The sequence below is a fragment of the Rhinopithecus roxellana genome, chromosome 11, assembly GCF_007565055.1.
Source record: "Rhinopithecus roxellana isolate Shanxi Qingling chromosome 11, ASM756505v1, whole genome shotgun sequence".
Lineage (NCBI taxonomy): Eukaryota > Metazoa > Chordata > Mammalia > Primates > Cercopithecidae > Rhinopithecus > Rhinopithecus roxellana.
The window spans coordinates 53,455,250-53,478,645 of record NC_044559.1 but is presented as its reverse complement, the minus strand read 5'-3'; the positions used below and the strand labels follow the sequence as shown (position 1 = coordinate 53,478,645).

Sequence of the window (23,396 nt, the reverse complement as noted above, 5' to 3'; positions counted from 1 at the left end):
TGCTGGTTTTCTCCTCGGAGCCCAGTCGGCCTCCCACCACCCCGGTGAAGTCCTCACTTCACACTTCAGGGGATGCCAGGGTAATCTCCTTACACCCTGCCCCACCCTCTGACAGCCCCTTCACTAAACTCTCTTCAACCCCTCTCTTGGCCTGCCACCTGCCTCCTGCTGGGACTCTTGTGTTTCTGGTCATGAACTCAAAATAGTAATATGTTTTAATTCTTTTTTTAAAAATATTGAAAATATTAACAGAAGTCACAGTAATAAATGTGTGCAATATAAAGTTGCAGCCCTGAACACAGGCTCTCGTCCAGTTTAGCACGATCAGCTATTCCTGCGTATTTTGCGACTATAATTCGTTTCTCACTTGTGAGGAGGGGTGGCCACAAATCTGCACCACTCGCTGGCCTGTGGCCTGGCAGGGGGACCCAGCCTCCAGTTGCCCTCAGCCCAGGATCCCCTTCCTGGCCTCCTCAGCCGAGCCCCCTGCAAGGCACTCAGGCAGAAACTCCCCCTCAGGCTGGACACCAAGATAAACTTCACACAGAGGAGACAGTGAAATGCTTCCAACTATGCAGACCCCAGAAACTGAGAGCAGTGACCTTGTGACTGTGGATTTCTACATGGTCTGTAATATCAATATTGACTTTCTCTTTGACCAAATTACTTGAATGAATGTGTTTAAGTATCAAGATTGTTCATTGTAAAAGTCATCCTTGTGTTATCAATTCTGTGTGGACTTGCAGTCAAAGGGCATGGCTAGATTGGGTCTACTTTTGAAACCTGGCTGAGACTTTCCTGTGGCCCAGTGCATATCCAGCAACAAACGCTGGGGCCCACACTGACCGGTCTTTTGTGAGCTGAACGTGACACACATGCTGCACGTGTCATCTCAGTCTTTTTCAGTTAAACATGAGAATTGAAGCATGATCAGGTTTTTCAAATATCCTATGCATATTTAAAAAGAATGTTAACCCTTGGAGAGGCAAGGATATTGTCTTAGTCCGTGGGGAACCCACACCTTGCAGAGGAGGTGAGACGGAGCAGGTCCTGTGTGTCCTCGGGGCCTGCTACGCTCTCTGGCCTGCCTCGTACCATCCTCCTGCCTCTGTGGGCACCCGGCTCCTCCCTGCTCCAGGCTCTGCATGTCTGGTCCTACCTCATCGATAAAGCCTTGGTCTAAAGGTCACAAGAGGATTGAGACAGGGCCCAACTCAAAGTGGTCGCCGGGGCTCTCTCCTTCTCATCTCCCCACTGTAAATCTCCACACAGCATGTACTGTTTGCATCATCGTCTGTCCCTTTTCTGGTTTGTTCATTAATTGTCTTTGACCTCCATGAGGAGCTCCCTGAGCCTCTTCCACCTTGTTTACAGACTGTCAGAGAGCTGGCACTGAGCCGTGCTCAGTGGGCTGTTAAGGCAGCAAACGACCAAACAGACAAGCTCTGCCCGTTGTTTCAACCTGGGGGCTGGTGCCATCAGAAACAGGGTACAGAGGGGTTCTGGGTGCTTAGTGTGGCCTGGCCCCCATGCCCACATCTGGGCCTGGTTGAGGCCACCCTGCAGGACTGGATTGAACACTTGCTTCCTGTGTTCCTGTTGTGGGGAGGACCCCTCAGTACCAGGGCCACGGTTGGGAAAGGACCACCCCAGAGGACCTCATGAGAATGCTCAAAACTCAAACAACCCAAGAAAGCATGAGCAAACATTGTGAACAGACACTTCGACAGAGCATATCTACAGATGGCAAGTAAGCACATGAAAAGGTGTTCAGCATCGTTAGTCCTTAGGTAAATGCAAATTAAAACCACAAGGACACAGCACTGTATATCTGCTAGAATGTCAAACATTATCAACCGAGTGTTGGAACCTTGTGGAGGAAGCAGAACACTCAGAGGTTACTGGGGGATCTAACATGATGCAGCCACTCCAGAAAGGGTGGAATGTTAAACTTGCACCTACCGTACAGTCATTCCATTCCTAGGTAGCCAAGAGAAATGAAAGCACATGTCCCTGTAATGACTCGTACATGAATATTTGTGGCAGTTTTTTTTGCAATAGCCCAAAACTTTAAGCAATGCAAATGTCCATCAACAAGTGAACAGGTGAACAGCACAATGGAGCGCTATTTACCAAGAGGAAGAAATGAACTATGGTTTCTCACCACATGGATGAATCGCAAGTAATGTGCTGAGTGAAAAAAGCTAGGCTCTCATCCCCCAAAAAAGAGTACGTGCTATATAATCCATTTACACAAAATTCAAATAGTGCGAACAGGGCACAGGAAGGGACAGGACAGACATTCAAACATAGATGAAAAACGTTGGGGGTGATGGATGCATCCATTCTCATAGACGCTGCGATCCTTTCAGGGGTGTATGCACATGTCAAAACTTACTGCAATGTATTCTTTAAATATGTGAAGTTTGTTGTATGCTAATTATACCCCAATAAACCTATTAAAACAAAATCACAACATATCAAAACTCTTGGAACGCAGCTAAAGCCATGCTAAAGTTATAACCTAAAATATATGCATTAAAAAAGAAAAAAATGCTGAACATAAACAATCTGAATGTCCATATAAAAAAGCTAGAATAAGCAGAAGGAAATCACAAAGATGAGACCAGAAAGAAATGAATTAGAAGGCAGATGTTCACTAAGAAAAATCAAGAAAACCAAAAGCACAAGCTCCACATGCCTTGAAAAGACTAATGAGATGAATAAGCCACCAGCAGCACCAGTCAAGAACAGCAGAGCGCCCAGAGTCCCAGCTGTGCGGGGGGCTGTGAGGGAGGATGGCTAGAGCCCAGGAGTTTGAGTCTGGTCTGGGCAACATGGTGAGACCTTGGTCTCAAAAAAAAAAAGGGGGTGGGGGGAGAGAAGAGATAAATTGCCACTATCAGGATTGAAAAATGCGTAAGACTACAGATTTTGTAGACATTAAGACTAGTAGAAAGACACTACCAACAAATTTATACTGACAAACTTGAAAATTTAGATTAAATGTACCAATTCATTTTAAAAAGAACTGAACAAAGCAGATCTAATAGGAAAGAGAGAATCTGAATACTTCAATTATTTATTTTAAAAAATTAAATCTGGAAAAAAAAAACCTTCCCAAAAAAGAAACTCCAAGCCTAGAGAGAGAGCTTTACTAGCGAATTCTTCCAAACGTTTAAGAAGAAATAAAACCAATGCTACATAAATAAACTCTTGCAAATTTTTGTTATTACACTTTAAGTTCTGGGATACGTGTGCAGAATGTGCAGGTTTGTTACAGAGGTCTAGAGGTACCATGGTGGTTTGCTGCACCCATCAACCCATTAAGTATTTCTCCTAACGCTCTCCCTCCCCTAGCCCCCCACCCCGTGACAGGCCCCAGTGTGTGATGTTTCCCTCCCTGTGTCCATGTGTTCTCATTGTTCAATTCCCACTTATGAGTGAGAACATGCAGTGTTTGGTTTTCTGTTCCTGTGTTAGTTTGCTGAGAATTATGGTTTCTAGCTTCATCCATGTCCCTGCAAAGGACATGAACTCATCCTTTTTTATGGCTGCATAGTATTCCATGGTGTATATGTGCCACATTTTCTTTATCCAGTCTATCACTAATGGGTCATCAGAATGAACAGGCAACCTACAGAATGGAAGAAAATTTTTGCAATCTATCCATCTGACAAAGGGCTAATGTCCAGAATCTACAAGGAACTTAAACAAATTTACAAGATAAAAGCAAACAACCCCATCAAAAAGTGGGTGAAGGATATGAACAGACACTTCTCAAAAGAAGATGTTTATGCAGCCAACAAACATATGAAAAAAAAGTTCATCATCACTGGTCATTACAGAAATGCAAATCAAAACCACAATGAGATATCATCTTGTGCCAGTTAGAATGGTGATTATTAAAAAGTCAGCAAACAACAGATGCTGGAGAGGATGTGGAGAAATAGGAACACTTTTAAACTCTTGGTGGGAGCCTAAATTAGCAAATATTTTTAAAAAGAGAATATACTCCTAACTCTTATGGTACCTGAATAATCCTTGTAGCAAAAATTAAACAGAAATACTACAACAAAAGAAAAAAATCACACATCATTTTCTTTTTTAAACATTGACCCAATGTATTACCAAACTAATTCCCGTGAAATACAAAAAGAATAATATATCATGATAAAGGTAAGTTTGTTTAACCCATGGTTAATGTAACATATGAAAATCAAATCATCTATCATCTTAATAGATACCAAAAAGAATTTCATAAAAGTCAACACTTATTTATGATAAAAAGCAAAACCCTTAACAAATTAGGGATAGACTGGGCTTTCCTTGATCTGATAAATAGCGTCTACAAAACTGAACACCAAATATTATATTTAATAGTGAAATTAAATGTGGAACACGTTTGCTCTGAGTCCATGAATGAGACAAGATCCCCATTGGCCACCTCTATTCAACACTGGACTGAAGGGTCCCAGTCCACAAAATAAAGCACAGAAAAAGAGATTAAAGGTACATGGATTGGAAGGAGAAGATAAATCTGAATATTCACGGATGACATGATTACACAAGTAGATATCTAAAAGATACTTTGGATTCAATTAAGAATAGTTTTTAAGAAAAAGAGGAATGTCTGGCATGAGAAGCTCTGCAACGCACTGCTGGGTGCAGAAGATGAAGATGGAACCATGTGTCTCTAAACCACAAACGTAACCACTGATTTCTGTACATATTTGCATTTGCTATAATGTGTGAGAAATCTGAAGGTTACCCAGCCCAACCGTCCACAGCAGATGGCCCTCGAAGGGGATGGGGGTTAGAGCCAGGCAGGGCCTGGAAAGACTGGATTTTATACGGATGTGGAGGACATTGCAAGAGAAATTCATCCAAGACGTTCTCACAAAATCCACTACAATTGTACAAGAGAATGAAGAGCTGTGATTTCGACAGCCAGCTGGTGGATCTCCTCCTCAGGGTGCTTTACAATGTCATCTCCTCCAGCGGAAACGCAGCCTCGTCATATCCCTGAGAAACGGGTCTGCTGGTTCCTCCCTCCGCACGTGTAGACTGTCCCTCCAGGAGGTTAGACGCCTCCCCTGAAACTGGCGCAGGAGATACCACATGACCAAATCGGCACATGTGCAAGTTGTCCCCAAAGCACATTTGGCAAGCCCATAAGATGGAGACGCATAAACATGTCAAACAGAAAGCACCTGGCAACGTTCAAGGCATCTTGACATTGAAGCACCTCAAGCACCTGCAACAGCAGCGCAGTTCCCACAGGTGAGGAAACTGAGTCTGAGTGAGCTGCAGCATAGGTCCCTGCCAGACCCACGGCTCCCAGCGTACCCAACAGCCTTCTTCTCCCACCCCGGGGCAGGCCTCTCCGATGGGGACTCCAGCCACTGACTCTGCCCTCATTAGTGTGGCCCTGCTCTCCCCTGCTCACGGGTCCCCTTGCATCCATGAGCCCTGTGGTCAGCAGCCTTCTGAAGCCAGGCTCCTGTGGTCAGAGTCCCTTTCCACTGCATCTTGTGGTCAGCATCCACAGCCCACCCCAGAGCTCACCCCTGAGCTGGAGCACAAACCCACCTGCTGTTTCTGTGTCCACCTTCACCACACCTGCGTCCTCCTCATCCTGGGGCATGGCCTCGGCCTCCACGATTTCCTCGTACAGTCCTGCTAGCGGCATTTCCCCAATGACATCATAGATCGCTTCTTCAGGAGATGCCTCAGATCTTCCCAGACCTGAGGCAAGGTGAACATGGTCACACACAGGCCCTCAGTGTGGACGTGGCCACAGGCAAGGGAGGGCAGTAACTCCAGGCGGGAACCCCATCCAGGCAGCAGAGAGGCAGGAGGCTGTTGGCTAGGATGCAGGGGCCACAGGAGCACAGCCAGACCCCCAGTGCCCTCCCATCCCTGGCCACCACCCCTTGTCAGTCAACCACATGATGCTTCCCGGTGAGCCCCAGTGTGCTGCCTGGGGGAACCTTCTAGGGTTCAGCTCAGTCTTGAGGGCTGGAGGCTGATGCAGATGTCTGCCACTCTCTCTGGCCAATAAAATGAGCCCTAAGTGGCTGGGCACGGTGGCTCAAGCCTGTAATCCCAGCACTTTGGGAGGCCAAGACAGGTGGATCACGAGGTCAGGAGATTGAGACCATCCTGGCTAACACGGTGAAACCCCGTCTCTACTAAAAAATACAAAAAAACTAGCCAGGTGAGGTGGTGGGCACCTGTAGTCCCAGCTACTCAGGAGGCTGAGGCAGGAGAATGGCGTAAACCCGGGAGGCAGAGCTTGCTGTGAGCCGAGATCCGGCCATGGCACTCCAGCCTGGGCGACAGAGCAAGACTCTGTCTCAAAAAAAAAAAAAAAAAAAAAAAAAGAGCCCTAAGTGAGACCAGCCTGCAGGCTGAAGCAACTGTCTTAGATGTGGATCCACCATGTTGACTTCTGACCAACTCCAGTTCCGGGAAGGCCTCTAAGATTTCTATTTTATCTACTGTTCCTTGCATAAGAGCATGCATTTACTGTAAATCCTGCCCTTAAGCAATTGTCCTGCATGTCCCCTTCCCCTGGGGTATATAATTTCTAGTTGAGGGGATGATCATATGGGCATCCACCGTCTCAGCTAAAGGCACCAACATCGCTTGTCTTCATAAGTCCCTTTTAAGTGTTTCTTTCTAGGAAACTGGATTTGTCTGTTTCTTTCTTCAGCTTCTCAGTTCCCTGGACTGTAGGGGTAGGTCTGCATAGGCCTGATCTATGGAGCACCCCGCCTGCCTGGACCCCAACACCAGGTTGGAGCTGTGAGCTGCTCCTGCCCCCGCGCACCAGCTGATGGGATCAGGGTGGGCTCGCGCTTACCCCTCTGCATGGCTTGTGTGACTCGAGGCAGAATCAGAGAGGCCATGAGGCCCAGAAGGAGAAGACCAAGAAGGGCTCCCAGGATGACACTGACCACCCAGAGTGTCTGGAAGGGCGCTGCAGGCAGCGGCGAGCCTGGGCCAGGCTCTGAGAAAGGAGAGGTCTTGAGCCAGCAGAGTGGCCAGCGGGGACCTGCACACCCTCAGCAGGACAGGGTGGCTCCAAGGGCCCAGCCACACCCTCTCCCTCAGGGGGACCTGCGAGTCGGAAGTGCTGGGGGGCATCTGCTGCTTGCCGCTCCTCAGAGCACTCCAGAATGACTAGTGTCCACTGGGGGTTCTGCTTTCCAGGGACAGCCCCCTTCCTTGGTAAAACATGGCCCCCAAGCAGATGCCAGGGCAAGTCACAAGAGGTGACCAGAGCACAGAGAATGGGGGCGGCTCAGGGAAAGTTACCCACTGCTGCTATTTCTGCTAAGGTCATCGCTGTGGTTAACTATTTGTTTTCTGCAAACAGAATGAGGTGCAGGCTTTGGGAACAACTGAACCTGCCAACACCCAGGTGACACACACCCGAAATGAACAAGAATTGGAATAAACAAAAGGGAATTCCCAAAAAAGATTAGGGGGAAACCCCAGGGGGTGCATGTCCCAACCAGGCCTCCACAGCAAATCAGCTTATCCCAGAAAAATCCCAGGGTGGGAACCAACCCACTGAAGCCTGGGCGTGCTCTCCTGCCCACCGAAGTGACGGAAGCAACACTCAAGACGGACTCCCTCCCAGCGGCCTCTGCCGGCCTCCTACCCATTTTCCACCGCCCTCCACTCACCCAAGCAGCGCACGCCCGCGTCCTCCTTGTGCGCGCAGTCTCCGCGTCCCCACCGCTCCGCAGGGCAGCCCCGCAGGGACGCCTCGCTGCCCCGGCACCCCACCTCGTCCAGCCACACGGGTCCGGAGCCAGGGCCAAAGGCGGCGGCCCCCAGGGCGGCGACGGCCCGACCACAGCCCAGCTGGCGGCACACGACCTCCGCGTCCGCCAGGTCCCAGCCGTCGTCACACACGGTGCCCCAGGAGCCCGCGTGCCAGAGCTCCACGCGCCCGGAGCAGCGGGCCTCGCCCCCGCGCACGCGCAGCGCGCCCTCCTCTGGAACAGGGGCTGCCGTCACTGCGGGGGCTGGACCGGGACGGGAAGGAGGACAGGGACAAGGACAGAGGGGTACCTGGGCAGCCGAGCGAGGAGGAGCAGTTGAGAGGCTCCCCAGGGTCCTCAGGAACTTCTCCTGCCTTTTCTGCACAGGAAATGGGGACCCGTTTCTGTATTTGCAAGCTCAGCAGCTAAATTATGTAAAACATTTTTCATTTCCTTTTTTACTCTGTCTCCCCAACACACCAATTTCTGCTGGCTAAAGAGAGAACTCTCTGTTTAAGCAAGGGATCTCCACATGGGATTACAGATTTCACAAACTGTGCTGGAGACTTTTCCAAGGGGGACGTCTCCCTGTGGGACGTCCTCAGACCATACCGGGAAGTGCAGGGGTCCTGCTTCCCTCACTGGGGGAGATCACCGGGTCTGGGAAGACTCCAGATGTTCCCCACCCAGCCCAGAGCCTCAGCGCAGGGACCCCCCCACCTTTGACTGGACCGGCACAGGGCAGACTCATGCAGAATAAGGAAAAGGGAAACTGACATTTCATCTCCCAGGAAAGGGCCCACGCAGACACAGTATGGGGCCCCTCAGAGGCCCCTCTCCACCACCACTCCCCCCACACACAGGCCCACCCACTCACCTGTGCACAGGACCCACGCTTCCTCTCCACTGGAGCATGAATGCTGGTCCCAGGGGGCTGATGGGCACTGCCACAGGGACCGGTCATGCCTGTCCCTGCACTGGATGGAACCCACCCAGAGAAACTCAGGAGCAGACCAGCTTCCTGTCCTGGCCTGCAGCTGCCCATGGGACCCACAGCCCAGCTGCCTACACAGGACCTCAAGGGAGGCCCCACTCAGGGTCTGGCAGACACCACCCCAGGTCCCATTGTAGAAAATTTCCAGCCGCCCTGCGCATGGCTGCCTGTGGTCCTGAAGCCTCAGATCCGTGAACTCTGCAGAGAGAGAGGCCAGTCAGCAAGGCCCAGCTCGGAGTGTGGGTGGGGACTACAAGGTGGAAGGGCTGCAGGACCTGAGCAGAAGACGCCGGCGTCCTCCTTGTGCCTGCAGTCGTGCTGGCCCCAGCCCGCCGACGGGCACTGCCACAGAGCAGACTCGTGGCCCTGGCAGCCCAGCTCGTCCAGCCAGATGCGCCCTGCCCCGGCTCCGAAGTGTGCGGCCCCCAGGGCGCTCAGGGCACGGCCACAGCCCAGCTGCCTGCAGACCACGTGCGCGTCCTGCAGGTCCCAGGCGTCGTCACACACGGTGCCCCACGCGCCCCCGTGCAGCACCTCCACGCGCCCCGCACAGCGCCCCGGCCCCGCGGCCAGCCGCACCCCGAGGCTCCCTGTGGAGAGACAGAGTCAGGGCGCCCAGGACCGCGCGGCGACGGGCCCCTGGGGATGCGGTTCTGCCCTCACCAGAGCACACCACGCCGGCGTCCCGCGAGGTTCCCGCGGGCTCCTGCAGGGTCGCGGACACGTTGCACTGAGTCAGGCGGGTCTCGGTACCCAGACAGCGCGCGCGGCTCAGCGACACCTGGACCGACCCGCGGCTGGGGGCAGGTGCGTCATAGGCTTGTTCGGCCGCTCCGCACCCGAGCTGCCGGCACACCACGTCCGCGCCGCGCAGGTCCCAGGCATCGTCCAGGACGCGGCCCCACACGCCCTCCAGGGAGACCTCCACGCGGCCATCACAGCGGCTCTGTCCTTCCCTCAGCCGCAGGCCGTGGGGCAGACCTGGGGATGGGGACGCACAGGGGACCCAGGGTGTCCGCGGGAGGGGCCCAGAACCACCCCACAGCAGGGCCCCTCCCTCTCCACCCCCTCTGTCCATGCCTCTCACTCACCCTCCTCCTCCACAGCCCTGGATGCACCCACCTGAGCAGACTGCGGAGGCTGAGTTTCCCGGGGCACAGGCCGGGACGCCCAGGGTGCTTATTGGGCAATTCCACAAGTAGGGTTCTGTCCCCCCACAGTGAAATGCGTCAGGCCAGATGGCAGCGTCCCCGTCCCCAAAATGGCCTCCTCGAGGTGCAGCCACTGCACTGCCACAGTTGAGCTGGTGGCAGAGGACGGTGGCATCTGCTATGTCCCAGTGGGTGGCACAGAGGGGCGCCCAGGACCCCTGCACCTGGAGCTCCACGCGGCCTTCACAGCTGCTGCTGCCATTGACCAGCCTGAACTCTGGGGGAGAGGAGGAGTCAGTGTGGCTCGCACATGGCAGACACTGTCTGCACCTTCCTTCATGTGAGCCTGAGCCTGGTTACACAGTCCAGTACTTGGGGAAACAGACTGAGGGCATGAAAACAGCTTTGGCGAGTGACGTCACCGATATTGCCTGAGAAATCAAAAAGTGAAGGGCATCATCCGTTCACTTAGGCAGTGATTAAGTTGGGAAAACTATGGAAATATACTTTGTCAGTGCTCTGGAATGCATCCAACACAGGGGAACGCTAATAAAGGTGAAGCTGCTGAATGCTGTCTCCAATAAGCAGGAAGTGAGCACCAAGACAGAGCTCCACACACCCTCTCAGATCCTGCTTCTCATTGCCAGCCAGAGCTCTGGGAAAGGGGGCAGCACCCCTGGCCCCCCTCCCCAGGCCCCACACGTGCTGCTGCACCTGGTTCTTGGTGTGAGCCTAGTTAAACATACCCCACACCCTGCACTTCAGAGGAAATGCCTGAGGGTAAGTAGCAACAACAGTATACGTGGCAGAGTAAGGAACCCCAAAGCTCCATCTCCCTCTAATGTAATGATCAGGTGGTAAAACTCATAACCAACTTTTTTGAAATTCTAGTATCTGGGAACAACTTGAAAACACTTAAGGAAGAAAGAAGTGGCAAATTTGGTTCTGCATAAGGAATGAGTGAAGAATAATGCCTTAGTATTGATGGTGTGCCCCAACAAAGAGCTAACATGCAAAGACTGGAAGAGTCGGGAGTGCTTGTTTGTCTGTTTTTTACTATGGGCATTTAAGGAAACATGTCTAATCACTAACCCCACTAACCAACAAAAAAGAGACCCTAGTGGTCACATGCAACGAAGAGTCTTTACAAAAGGACTTTAGAAAAGTCATTAAACAGGGCACGGTAGTTCATGCCTGTCATCCCAGCCCTCTGGGAGGCCAAGATGGGTGGATCATGAGGTCAGGAGTTCAATACCAGTCTGGCCAAGATGGTGAAACCCTGTCTCTACTAAAAATACAAAAATTAGCCAGGCACAAAATTATTACTAATTACTAATATAAAAATTAGTGGTGGGTGCCTGTAATTCCAGCTACTCGGGAGGCAGAGGCAGGAGAACTGCTTGAACACAGGGGGCAGAGGTTGCAGTGAGCCAAGATCATGCTACTACACTTCAGCCTAGATGAAACAGCAAGACTCCATCTCAAAGAAAAAAAAAAATCAGCAACAACCAACCCTGGTGATAGAGAAAAATGCGATTTCTAGAGTTGCCACAGTATAATAATTCAAAATGTCCAGTTTCCAATAAAAAAGATGAGACATGCAAAGTAACCATAAATTATGACACATTTATAGGGGGAAAAGGGAAATACAAATTGTCCTTGAAGATGCTAAGTCATTAGACTTACTAGACAAATACTTTAAATACACTGTCTTAAATATGCTCAAAAAGCTATAGGAAACCAGGATAATGATATCTTACCAAATAAGGAATATTGATAAAAATATATAAATTATAAAAAGGAATTGAGTAGATTTTTCTGTAGCTTAAAAAAAATAACAAATGAAAAATTCACTAAAAGGTTCAACAGCAGATCCCTTGAGCAAGCAGAAGATAGAATCTATTAACTTGAATATAAGTCAATTCAGATTATCTAGTCTGAGGAGCAGAAAGAAAAAAGAATAAAGAAAAATCAACAGATCCCAAAAGACCTGTGGGACACCATTAAGGATACTAAGAGATGCATAATCAGAGTCACAGAAAGAGAGAACACTGGCTCTTCCACAGAATAACAAAAAAAAAAAAAATTTTTTTTTAAGAGAGAGAGGAGAAAGTGAAAGAAAAAATATTTGAAGAAATAATGGTAAAAAAATTCCAAGTTTGATGAAAGATATAAGTCTGCAACCAAGACGCTCAATGAACTTCAAGTAGGTTATACTTAAAAATACCTGCACTGAGACACATTAAAATCAAACTCTCAAAAGACAAATATAAAGAGAAGAATCTTGAAAGTAGCAAGAGAAAAGCGACTGGTCATGTACAAGGGATCCTCAGTAAGACCAACAGTTGATTTCTCAGCAGAAACCATGGAAGCCAGAAAGCAGTGGAGTAGTATATTTAAAGTGCTGAAAGGAAAACCCTGGTCACTCCAAAATTCTGTATCTAGCAAAACTATCCTTAAAAATGAAGGAGAACTTTAAACAAAAGCTGAGGAAATTCATTGCTAGTAGACTTGTCCTACAAAGAATGCTTAAGGGTTTAATTCAGGCTGAAATAAAGGCACTAAACAGTAAATCAAAGCCTGATGATTAATCTAATAACACTGATCAGGATAATTACACAGGAAAATATAAAGGCCAACAGTATTGTATTCAGGGTTTGTTATACCTTTGTTTGCTCATACATGCTTTTAAAAAATAGGTATGAAACAAAATTATACATTTATGTTAATGGACAAACAATGTGTAAAGATGAATTAGTGACAATAACAATATAAGAGCAGAGATTTTGTATACTATTGAAACTAAGTTGGTTTTAGTGCAAACCAGAGGTTTGTAAATTTAAAATATTTCTTATGATCTCCAGGGGAACCACTAGAGAGAAAACTAAGAAATACACCAAAAAATAAAAAACAGAATGGGAAGGGAATGAAAACGGTGCACTATAAATGTCAAATAAATGCAAAAGAAGGCAGTAATGGAGGAATTGAGGAACAAAAAAAAAGACATGTATGAAACAAATAGAAAAATAGCAGAAGTGAATACTCCTTATTGGTAATTACTTTAAATGTAAAGGGATTAAACCATCTAAATAAAAGGCAGAAAGGGACAAAATGGATTGTTTTTAAAAAATTGTTTTAAAATGTGCTCTCTTCATAAAGTCACTTCAGATCAAAAGACCATTAGGTTAAAAGTGAAAGTTTGGAAAAGATATACATGCACATAGTCACCAAAAGAGAGCTGAAGTGGCTATACAAATATCAGACAAAATAGACCTAGTCACAGTTTGAATGTTCATGTTCCTCCAAAATTCATGCTGAGACAGAATCTGAAAAGCAACAGTGTTAAGAGGTGAAGCCTTTTGGAGGTGGTTAAACCATGAGGGCTCCATCCTCATGAAGGACATTAGCCCTTATGAAGGGCTCCAGGGAGCAATTTCATCCCTTTTCCTCTTTTGCTCCTCTATTACGTGAGGACACAAAGAAGGCCCCATCTATGAGGAACAGGTCCCTCCAGACACTGAATCTGCTGGTTCCCTGACCCTGGATTTCTCAGCCTCCAGAACTCTGAGACACACATTTCTGTCATTTACAAATTACCCGGTCTACAGTGTTTTCTATAGCAGCCTAGATGGACTAAGACAGACTTTAAGTTAAAAATTGTGAGGAGAGATAAGAAGAGGATTATATATTTATTAAAGGGTCAGTCCATCAAAAGAATATACAACAAATATAAGCATATGTGCAGCTAATAACAGAGTGAAGAGGATTATATATTTATTAAAGGGTCAGTCCATCAAAAGAATATACAACAAATATAAGCATATGTGCAGCTAATAACAGAGCCAAAAGTAATAAAGAAAAAAATTGACCAAATTAAAGGCAGAAATAGATGACTATAAATAATAACTAGAACCAAAAATATCTCACTTTTAATAATGGATAGACCATCTATGAATACAGCTAATAAGGAAAGAAATCACTGGAAGAACACTATAAACCAATTAAACCTCACAGACATCTGTGAAACACTGTGCTCAAGTCAGCAAAATACACATTTTTCTCTCATGTCCATGAAATGTTCATCAGTGTAGACACTATGTTGAGGAATAAATCAAGTCCGAATAAATTTTAAAGAACTGAAATCATAAAAAGCATCTTCTCTGACCATAAAGGAATGCAGTTAGGAATAAATTTAAAAGGGGAAACTGGGAAATTAACAAATAGAACACACTCGTAAGCAACCAATTAAGTCAAGGAAGAAATCACAAGGAAAATTAGAAAATACTTTTGGATGAATGAAAGTGAAAACACAACATAACAAAATGTATGGATTGAAATGAAAGCAATGCTTAGAGAAAATTTTATAGTAACGAACATCTATATTAGGAGAAAATAAATATCTCAAATCAATAATGGCATTTACACCTTAAAAAACTAGAAAAGGAAGAATAAACTAAACCTGAAGCTAGCAGAAGGAAGGAGATACTAAATGAAATATAGAATGAAAAACAATAGAGAGAATAACAAAAATAAAAGCTAAGTCTGTGAAGAGATCAACAAAAGTGACAACATTTAGCTAGACTGACCAATAGAAAAAGAGAACACCCAGCTGGACGCGGTGGCTCACGCCTGGAATCCCAGCACGGTGGGAGGTCAAGGCGGGTGGATCACGAGGTCAGGAGATTGAGACCAACCTGGCTAACATGGTGAAACTGCGTCTCTACTACAAATACAAAAAAAAAAAAAATTAGCCAGGCGTGGTGGTGGGTGCCTATACTCCCAATGACTCGGGAGGCTGAGGCAGGAGAATGGTGTGAACCCGGGAGGCGGAGCTTGCAGTGAGCTGAGATGGCGCCACTGCACTCCAGCCCGGGCGACAGAGTGAGACTCCACCTCAAAAAAAAAAAAAAAAAAAAAAAAGAGAGAACACTCAAATTACCAAAATCAGAAATGAATGTGGGGGGTACTTGGTATGAAATCTACAGAAATAAAAGAGAAGTGTAAATTAACACCTTGACTAATTTCATAGTATTCACCCCCCCAGTTAGATAATTTAGATGAAATGAACAGATTTCTAGAAATACACAAATTATCAAAACTGACCCAATAATGAACAGAAAATCTCAACAGAGCTATAAAAAGTAAAGGAAATAAATCAGTAAACAAAAACCTCTGAATAAAGAAAAGCCAAGCACCAGGTATCTTCACTTCACTATTAGAATGAAGGAAAAAAAATAAATAAATACAATAAAACATGATAATTTCAATTGATGCAGAACAAGCATTTGACAAAATACAACAGACTGTCATGATAAAACATTCAGCAAACCAGAACAGAAGGGAACTTCCTCAATGTGCTGAAGAACATTTATTAAAAACCCACAATTAGCATCATACTCAATGAAGAAAAACTGAAAGCTTATCTCTTGAGATAAGGAACAAGACAAATATACACTTTTTCACCATTTCTACTCAACATTCTACTGCAAGTTCTAGCCAGAGAAATTAGGCAAGAAAAAAGAAATAAAAAGCATCTGTATTGGAAAGGAAGAGGAAAAACTATCTGTATTCACAGGTACATGATCTTACATATAGAAAATCCTACAGAATCCACCAAAAAACTATTTAAAGCCATAAGAAATTTCAGGAAAAAAGAGGGCATAAAAAATAGTTGCATTTCTATATTCTAACTATGAATAATAATAAAAGAAGACCCCAAGAATACTCAAAGCAATCCTGAGCAAAGACCAAAGCTGAAGGCATCACATTACTGGATTCCAAAGTATACTACAAAACTATAGTAACCAAAACAACATGGTACTTGATATGAAAATAGACACATAGGCCAGTGAAACAAAGACAGAAGATAAATAAATCCATGCACTTACAGTCACCTGATTTTTAACGAAGGTGCCAAGAATACACATTGGGAAAAGGACAGTCTCATCAACAAATGGTGCTGAGAACACTGGATATCCACATGCAGAATGAAACTAGACCCCTACCTCTAACTACATACAAAAATCAACTCAAGGTTTATTAGACTTAAATGAAAGACCCACAACGATAGAGACAACTAGAAGAGAACAGGGAAAGTGCTCAGGACATTGGTCTAGCAAGGATTTTTCAGATAATACCTGAAAAGCACAGGCAACAAAAGCAAAAATAGACAAATGGGTTTACAAAAAACTAACAACCTTCCATACAGCAAAGGAAACAATCGACAACATGAGAGAAAATCAGTAAGTTGAAGAGATATCTGTACCGCCATGTTTATGGCAACACTAATCACAATAGCCAAACTATGGACTTAACCCATGTTCATCAATGGGTAGAGAAAATGTGGTCTATATATTACACAAAATGAAATCTTTTTCAGTCTTAAAAACAGAATGGAATCCTGTCATTTGCAGCAACGTGGATGGCCTGGCAGACATTATGTTAGGTGAAATAAGTCAGAGAGAGACAAACACCAGAGGATCCCACTTGCACATGGAATCTTGAAAAGTTGATCTCATAGAAGTAGACAGTAGAATGGGGGCTACCAGAGTCAGGGAGTGTAGTGAGGAGGAGGTATGGCGGTGACTGGTCAACTGGTAAAACGGTAGAGACAGGAGAGAGAAGCTTCGGTGTTCTACAGTGCAGGCAGGTGGATACAATTAACTGTATTGTGCTATATATTTCAAAATAGCTAGAAGAGAGAATTTTGAATGTCCTCACCACAGAGACACAATCATGTTGAGGTGATGGATACGCTGAATTCCCTGATTTGATTATTACACAATATATACATGCACTGGAACCCTGCACTATACTCCATAAATGTGTACAATTAATATGTGTTCAAAATGTGCCAATTTAAAAAAGAATGAAATAATAATAATAATGTTTACCAAGGAGGCCCAAGACAGACTTATACACTGAAAAATACAAAACATTTTTGAAAACAATCAGTGAAAACCTAAACAAATGCAAAGACATCCTATGTTCATAGATTGAAAGATTTAATATTGTTAAGATGGCAATACTCCCAAACCAATCCACAGATTCTGTGAAATCCCTATCAAAATCCCAACAACCATTTTTTTGTTCAGAGATAGAACTGATCCTAAAATTCAGATGCAATTTCAAGGGACCTTAAATAACCAAAACAATACTGAAGAAGAAAAACTTACAGGACTCATTTCCCTATTTCAAAACTACCACAGAGCTACGGTAATCAACACAGTATGCCACTGGCATGAAAATACACATATAAGTCAACAGAACAGATTGAATGTCCCAAAATAAGTGTATCCATGTGGGGCAAAGGATTTTCACATGGTGTGAAGAAAATTCAATAGGAAAGATCACCTAATCATCACAAAAGTAAATATGTACTGAGACATCACACTGTACAAGTATTATTTGTCATTTTAGAACAATAAATACATACGTTCAAAGCATAAGGAAAGAATAGTGTCTTCAACAAATGGACAACTGGGCGCCGCACGCAAAGGAATGAGTGGAACCCTTTCCTTATGCCATATACAAAATGCACGTCAAAGTCAATTAAAGGCCAAATAACAGCTGAAACTGTACACCTGAGAAAAAACCACAGGAGTCGCCTTCATGACTTGGATTAGAGACTGGATTCTTAGACATGACACTAAAAGTTCAAGCAACACACAGGGAATAAATAGGTAAACAGGACTTCCTCAAAGCTCCTAGTTCTCAGGCATCTGGATGATGCCTGAAGGAGCATCCTCGGAAGTGAGAAACGCCCCACGGAACGGGGGAGTATTTGCCAGCGATACGTCGACAGGGGTGCGGGGTCCGCATGGAGAGGGTCCTGAATAAACATTCCTCCAAAGATGACCAGCTCCAGGTCAACAAACACCTGCGAGAGGAAGGGCGGGCGGGCGGGCGGGAGGCAGCTCGGGTCCCAGCAGCCCAGGCCCAGGCGCGAGCGCCGGGTCCGCCGTCCAGGGAGCGGCGGGGTCCGCGCCCCACAGCCCCAGCCTCCCTGCCCGGACCCCAGCCCCGGAGCCGCGCGGGCGACTTACTTTCTCCCGTGCACCTGAGCCCCGCGTCACGGCCGGGCCCGCACTGGCTCCCGCGCGCCCGCGGGCAGTGGAACAGCAGCGACTCGTTGCCCGCACAGCGGAAGGCCTCGGTCCACACCGGCCCCGAGCCCCGGCCGAAGCGGGCGCCCTCGGGCGTGGACGCCGCCGCCCCGCACTGCAGCTCCCGGCACACCACGTGGGCCGTGGCCGGGTCCAGGTCCGCGTGGCAGACGGTGCCCCAGGTCAGGCCCCGCCTCACCTCCAGGCGCCCGGCGCAGGGGTGCTCGCCGCCCACCAGCCGGGCCTCGGTGTGTCCTGGGGGCAGACGCTGGACTGGAGCACGGGGCAGGCTCGGTGTAGGCCTCTGGGATGAAGCGACCTGACCGCTGCCCTCGGGCCCCACGGAAAGGACTGATGCAGGAGGACCCAGGACCACCTGGGCTGGCCTGGCCCCTGGGGCTCTGAAGCGGCAGGAGAGGTCCTGGGGTGTGCAGGCCGAGGCCTCTGCCACCCGCCAATCTCCCTGGGGTCCTGGCTCCGGCAGAATTCGGACAGCAACAACAGTCCCCACCCCAAACAAGGATCTCTATCCCAGGGCCTGGGGCCCCCACATCTGTGTCATAGAGCCCACTCCCAGGCTTGGACCTGGACCCTGGCAGGCCACTTTAACCACCTGGTCAGTTTTAAGCCCAGTGCCCAGCCACACCCTGGCCAGAGCCCTGAGGGAGGAGCTGCCATCAGTGTCAGCCATCTCCCCAGGTGACCCCTGGGCCACCAGCCCCTCTCCCTCCCCAGGACAGGGGTACAGGAGGGCAGCAGCATAGGGGCCTTGCTGGGCAGGTGCTGAAGCCCCAGGAGACAAGACCCCCACACCCTGTAGGCCAGGGCCATCCCCTCAGTCCCTGCACACTGCTGAGTGGACACCTCCCGTCTCAGAGATTCTCAGGAAAGGGCGTCCCTACCTGCACACACCACCTCAGAGTCTGTTGGGAGGTCACAGTGGTCTAGGAAGTTCAGGTTGAACCTGCAGTTGAAGATGCTGGACTCTGTTCCCTGGCAGGAAATGACTTTCGAGCCCAGCCAGCCTGGGTGCCCTGTGAGGTGGGGCCTGGATGCCTGGAGTGCTGGGCCACACCCCAGCCTTCTGCAGAAGACGCTGGCCTCTTTCTGGTGCAAGCCACAGCTTATCACAGGGCCTTCTGTTATCCGGATCACAGGGGTCCCCGCACAGGGGCTGCCTCCACCACGCAGCCCCAGGGAGGCCAGCTTTCCTCCTGCACACACAGGTGCCCACTCTGGTTCCACTTCAGTTCTGCTGGGGCGTGGTCCTCCCACCCCTAACGTGTGGACTGAGGCAGTGGCCTTTGTTGGAGGATGAGGTGTGTGGGGGTCTGCAGCAGAGGCCTTTCTTTTGGGCCCAGGACCCCAGAGGGGGCAGCCAGAGACTGTACCTGCCCACTTTAGGTCCCCTCTCCCCACCACCCTGTGCCCAAGAGGCCACCTGCATAGATGGCAGGACAAGCTCCATGCCCTCTGGCTTCTGGGGCCTTGCCCACAGGGAGGGCGCATCAAGTGGGGAGGACAGCACATAGGAGATCGGCCCATCTGCTCCTCTCTGAGGGGCCCTGCAGGCCAGTATCCCAGGCCCCTGGTCATACCCCCACAGTGGTCTCCACACAGGGCCAGCTGTCTGGTTCTGGAGCTCATGCCTTGGAGTTTGCAGGCCAAGGCCCTCTGGTGCCAGTGGCCTCTCCTTGCCTGTGTCAATGTCCCTCATCTCTCTCTCCTCACGCATGCCACTTTGAGCCTCTGCTTCCCACCAACAATCCAGCAGAGGGGAAAGGGCAGGGTCCCAGCCAGAGCCTGAGCAGGACAGGGCTGCTGAAATCTGGGGCAGATCCAGGAGCTCAGAGCCTCCTGAGTGGGCCCTGACAAGGGAGACCACAGGAGCAGAAAGCTGAGATGAGGGCCGGAGGGAGCACCTCACTCAGCACCAGCCTCCACACCTGCCTGAGCCCCCAGGCCGGTGCCTCCACTCGTGCCAGCCACTCAGGGGAGGAAGAGAGGACCCTTCACCCCATAAGGTCCTGTGGTCACCACTGGCCCCCAGTGTTTGATGGTTGCCACGAGTCAGTTGAACCCAAAAGGACTGAACTCGGGCTGGAATCCTGGCCAGGGCTGGCCTCGGTGTGTAATATGTCCCTCAATTGTGCTGTGCTGTCTGGGCCTTTGGAGGGGACACATGTGGGGTCATACAGTGCCATGAGGGTCTGAGGGTCACAGCACTGGAGTCACAGGCACCCCAGGAAGAAGGGTCTTGTCTTCCACCCGGGGGGACTCAGGCAACACCCCTCCTCCCCAAAGTGAAGGTCGTGGGTGGGGACAGGGCCACAGACTGGCAGAAGTGGCTCCCGGGGCACCCATCCTACCTGAGCAGTGGACTGCACCGATGCACTCACACTCACAGCCGTTAATTGACCCCCACTTCCCCAGGGAGCAGTCCCAGAGCGAGGCCTCCACACCCTGGCACTGCACGCCCTGCAGCAAGGACTGGTGAGCCTCCTGGGGCCACACCACATACGTGGGGACATAGAGGGCACGACCGCAGCCCAGCTGCCTGCAAATCACAGATGCCTCCCGCAGGCCCCAGTGGTCCCCACACACCAGGCCCTGCTGCCCCAGGGACTGCACCTGCAGGAGGCCCTCGCAGCGGTTTCCACCCCTCACCAGGGCCAGGGACTCTGCAGTGGGAGCTTCGGGGACAAGAACATAGGAAAGGCGTCATGGCAAGGTACCCTTGAGTACTTTATGCCCAGAACGTCCGAAGTTAGAAATCTAACTTTCACCTTCCAGCCCAGTTTGCACCTTACTCTTGATTTTCCCAAGTTTTCTCGCACATTATTTGGATGTCACCAATGACATGAACAAACTTAAATATCAACAAAAATGAGCAAAATGTTAACAAAAACGGCCTAAGGACCATTTTCTGAGGAAATTCAATGAAGTGAAGGTCCCAGCCTTTCACATGCATTTGGAAGGCCCACAGAAAACAAGATTGTGATCACTCTGCCCACTCACGAGCCCCGCAGCGGACACCCCAGCCCTCTGTGGTCGCCAGCTGAGGCTCCCAGGATTCACAGCAAGGAGCAGACGGGACCACTGTGGTGTCGTGGCCCCCTCCCCCATGGAATGTCCTGGACACTGGGGCTCTGACCCCCAGCGCCCTGCAGGCAGCAGCACACACTCACCGGGAGGGCGGGTCCAGCAGGCCAGGAGCAGGGGCCACAGTCCCAGAGGGAACAATGCCATGCCTGGCCACTCTGCTGCTGCCGTGCCCCAGGCTGATGCTCTCGTGGCAGGGACGTGTGTTCTGCCCCTGGACGGAAGGTGGACGCCGACTCAGTGTGACACCTTTCTGAGAAGGAAGCCCGTGCACGCCCTCGCCTCCTCCCCCCATATCAGAGCTGTCATCTGTCACCCGTGCCTCAGCCCAGACGGTGCCAGCAGCGTGTGGTGAGGCCAGGCTGGGCTTCCTGCAGCTGGTGCCCAATGCAGCCCCAGGTGTGAGATGGACCAGTGAGGGCCCATTCTCAGCAAGGCCCTGGTGGCCACGGGTGCTGACACAAGGGCCTGGCAGGGGAAGGATGGACCTTCTCTGCCTCTCACAAAAGGTGCGGCTGAAGACCTAGGGTCGTGCCAAGCTCATGCGCTGTGAACACACAGACCTAGCAATGGGAGCAAAATTCTGAAAAACGTGTGTGCCCTGCGACCTGAATTCGTAAGGGATGCATGGCCTCCCTGTGAGGCTGTGTCCTTGGGAAGCCACCAAATCCAACAGAGGATTAAATCAATGATGCGGCATCGGAGACAAGGCCGGAAAGGGGCAGCGTTTACACACGGCTGGATAAACACTTGCATTTGGGCAAGTCTATATGCCAGCTGCATGCTTTTAGAGATGGGGTTTCATCATGTTGCCCAGGCTGGTCTCGAACTTTTGGACTCAAGTGACCCGCCTACCCTGGCCTCTTAAAGTGCTGGGATTACAGGCATCAGCCACACCCCGTCTGGCCTGTTTTTAAACGTACAATAATTAAGCATGTTATTATTTTATAAGCAGCATAATATCAATAAAGGTTAATTTCCAGTAGATTTGCCAGAGAACCAATTCAGGTCAGGGTGACTCAGGTTTCTAGACCTCTATGTGCAGACCAGGAGAGTGAGAGGGAACCAGATTTCCAGAGAAGGTCACAGGCCTGTCTGCCAGGCTATGTGTGCTGGAGCCCCGCGCCTGGGACCTGCCGCTGCCTCAGGTGCTTCCCCGCACTCTGACTTGCAAAGGGCCTCTTTAGTGCCCTGCACGTGGAGTCAGGAAGGTGAAAGCCCTGGGGAGGCCTTGGGGGAGGGTTTGCAGCTCTAGGTCCCCGTGTCTGTGCCAATCGCTATAAAAAAAAAAACTCATAAAAACACTGCTGCTGGGGGACCGAGGGGAAGAAACAGGAGGGGTGAGGCCAGCACATACGGCAAGGCTGGAGCGGGCGAGGCTGGCACACACGGCAAGGCTGGGAGGGGCGAGGCCGGCACACACAGCAAGGCTGGAGGGGGCAGCGACACCAGGGTCCTCCCCGTGGCACTGACATCTTCAGTCTGCTCCCCAAGTGTCCTCCAGGTCCATGTCTCATGCTCACACCTCATCCCATTTCCTGCCACCTCGCTGCTCTCTCCCCCACAGCCCCTCCACACACCTCATGCCTCCCTGCCCTCACCCACCCCAGGGACCACCCACATGCCCTACCCCCCACCTTGCCCTAAGGACACGCCTCACACAGAGTCAAGCCCGGTTGGCCAACCCTCGATTAGGGGTTGTTGCCTGAGAACAGGCCCTGCCGGTTCTCGGAGGGTAAGGTGTGCTCAGACGGTAGGTAAGCCCTCTGCCCTCAGCTCCATCAGGAGCTGCTCCAGCTGCACCCCAAGAAGCTGGCCACACATCCTCAGCACGGCACTCCTGCCCAGAGGCCCTGTCCACACTCTCTGGATGTCCCCTCAGCATCTTCACTGGGCTTCCTGTCTGAGGAAGGGGGCTTCTGGTTTATCTTCTCCACCCAAGGTGGTCCTTGGACCCAAGCAGGGGCCCCCCTCACAATCCCAGGAAGTTGGGACAGAGGAGGGGTTTGGGGGATGGCGGGCAGTGTGCAGAGAGACCCCAAGGGTGCAGCTGGGGTCCTCATTGCTTACGGAGCCAGTGTCAGTGAGGCCAACAGCACGCTGCCCACACGCCAGGGCAAACACGGAGGCCAGACAGAGGCCCGCACGGCCGAAAGACCCTACAGGTGACGACTCACTGGATGTTTAGACCTGGGTGTTTCCAGTATGCTGGAACCTGAGATGAAGAAGTCAGACAAGACCTAAACATGCCTGACGGGTGCTGCGT

At 49.6% G+C, this 23,396-nt stretch overlaps 2 protein-coding genes across 2 annotated transcripts in view; both read right to left on the bottom strand.

Annotated features, from left to right (window-relative positions):
- LOC115900306 (basic proline-rich protein-like) overlaps window positions 1-23,396 on the bottom strand; it is a 165,354-nt gene that overhangs the window by 116,308 nt on the left and 25,650 nt on the right. The gene's annotated exons all lie outside the window — the stretch shown is intronic.
- LOC104680854 (scavenger receptor cysteine-rich domain-containing protein SCART1-like) lies at window positions 3,892-22,660 on the bottom strand. The gene is made up of 14 exons (XM_030940149.1): window positions 22,554-22,660; window positions 21,047-21,192; window positions 20,398-20,721; window positions 18,931-19,242; window positions 17,969-18,283; window positions 9,895-10,200; window positions 9,436-9,753; window positions 9,048-9,362; window positions 8,656-8,970; window positions 8,089-8,157; window positions 7,698-8,012; window positions 6,869-7,015; window positions 5,593-5,748; window positions 3,892-5,102 (listed from the first exon to the last, which is right to left on the bottom strand). Exons 1-14 carry the CDS (start codon window positions 22,658-22,660, stop codon window positions 4,981-4,983), a joined length of 3,267 nt encoding a protein of 1,088 aa, XP_030796009.1. The 3' UTR covers window positions 3,892-4,980.

Coding starts and splice junctions, on each gene's coding strand:
- LOC104680854 (XM_030940149.1), bottom strand. CDS start 22,660: ATGAGGTGTGAGCATGAGACATGGACCTGGAGGACACTTGGGGAGCAG. Junction 8,013..8,088: donor CTCCTCGCTCGGCTGCCCAG/GTACCCCTCTGT, acceptor CCCCTGTTCCAG/AGGAGGGCGCGCTGCGCGTG. Junction 5,103..5,592: donor GGTGGACACAGAAACAGCAG/GTGGGTTTGTGC, acceptor CTCCTGCGCCAG/TTTCAGGGGAGGCGTCTAAC.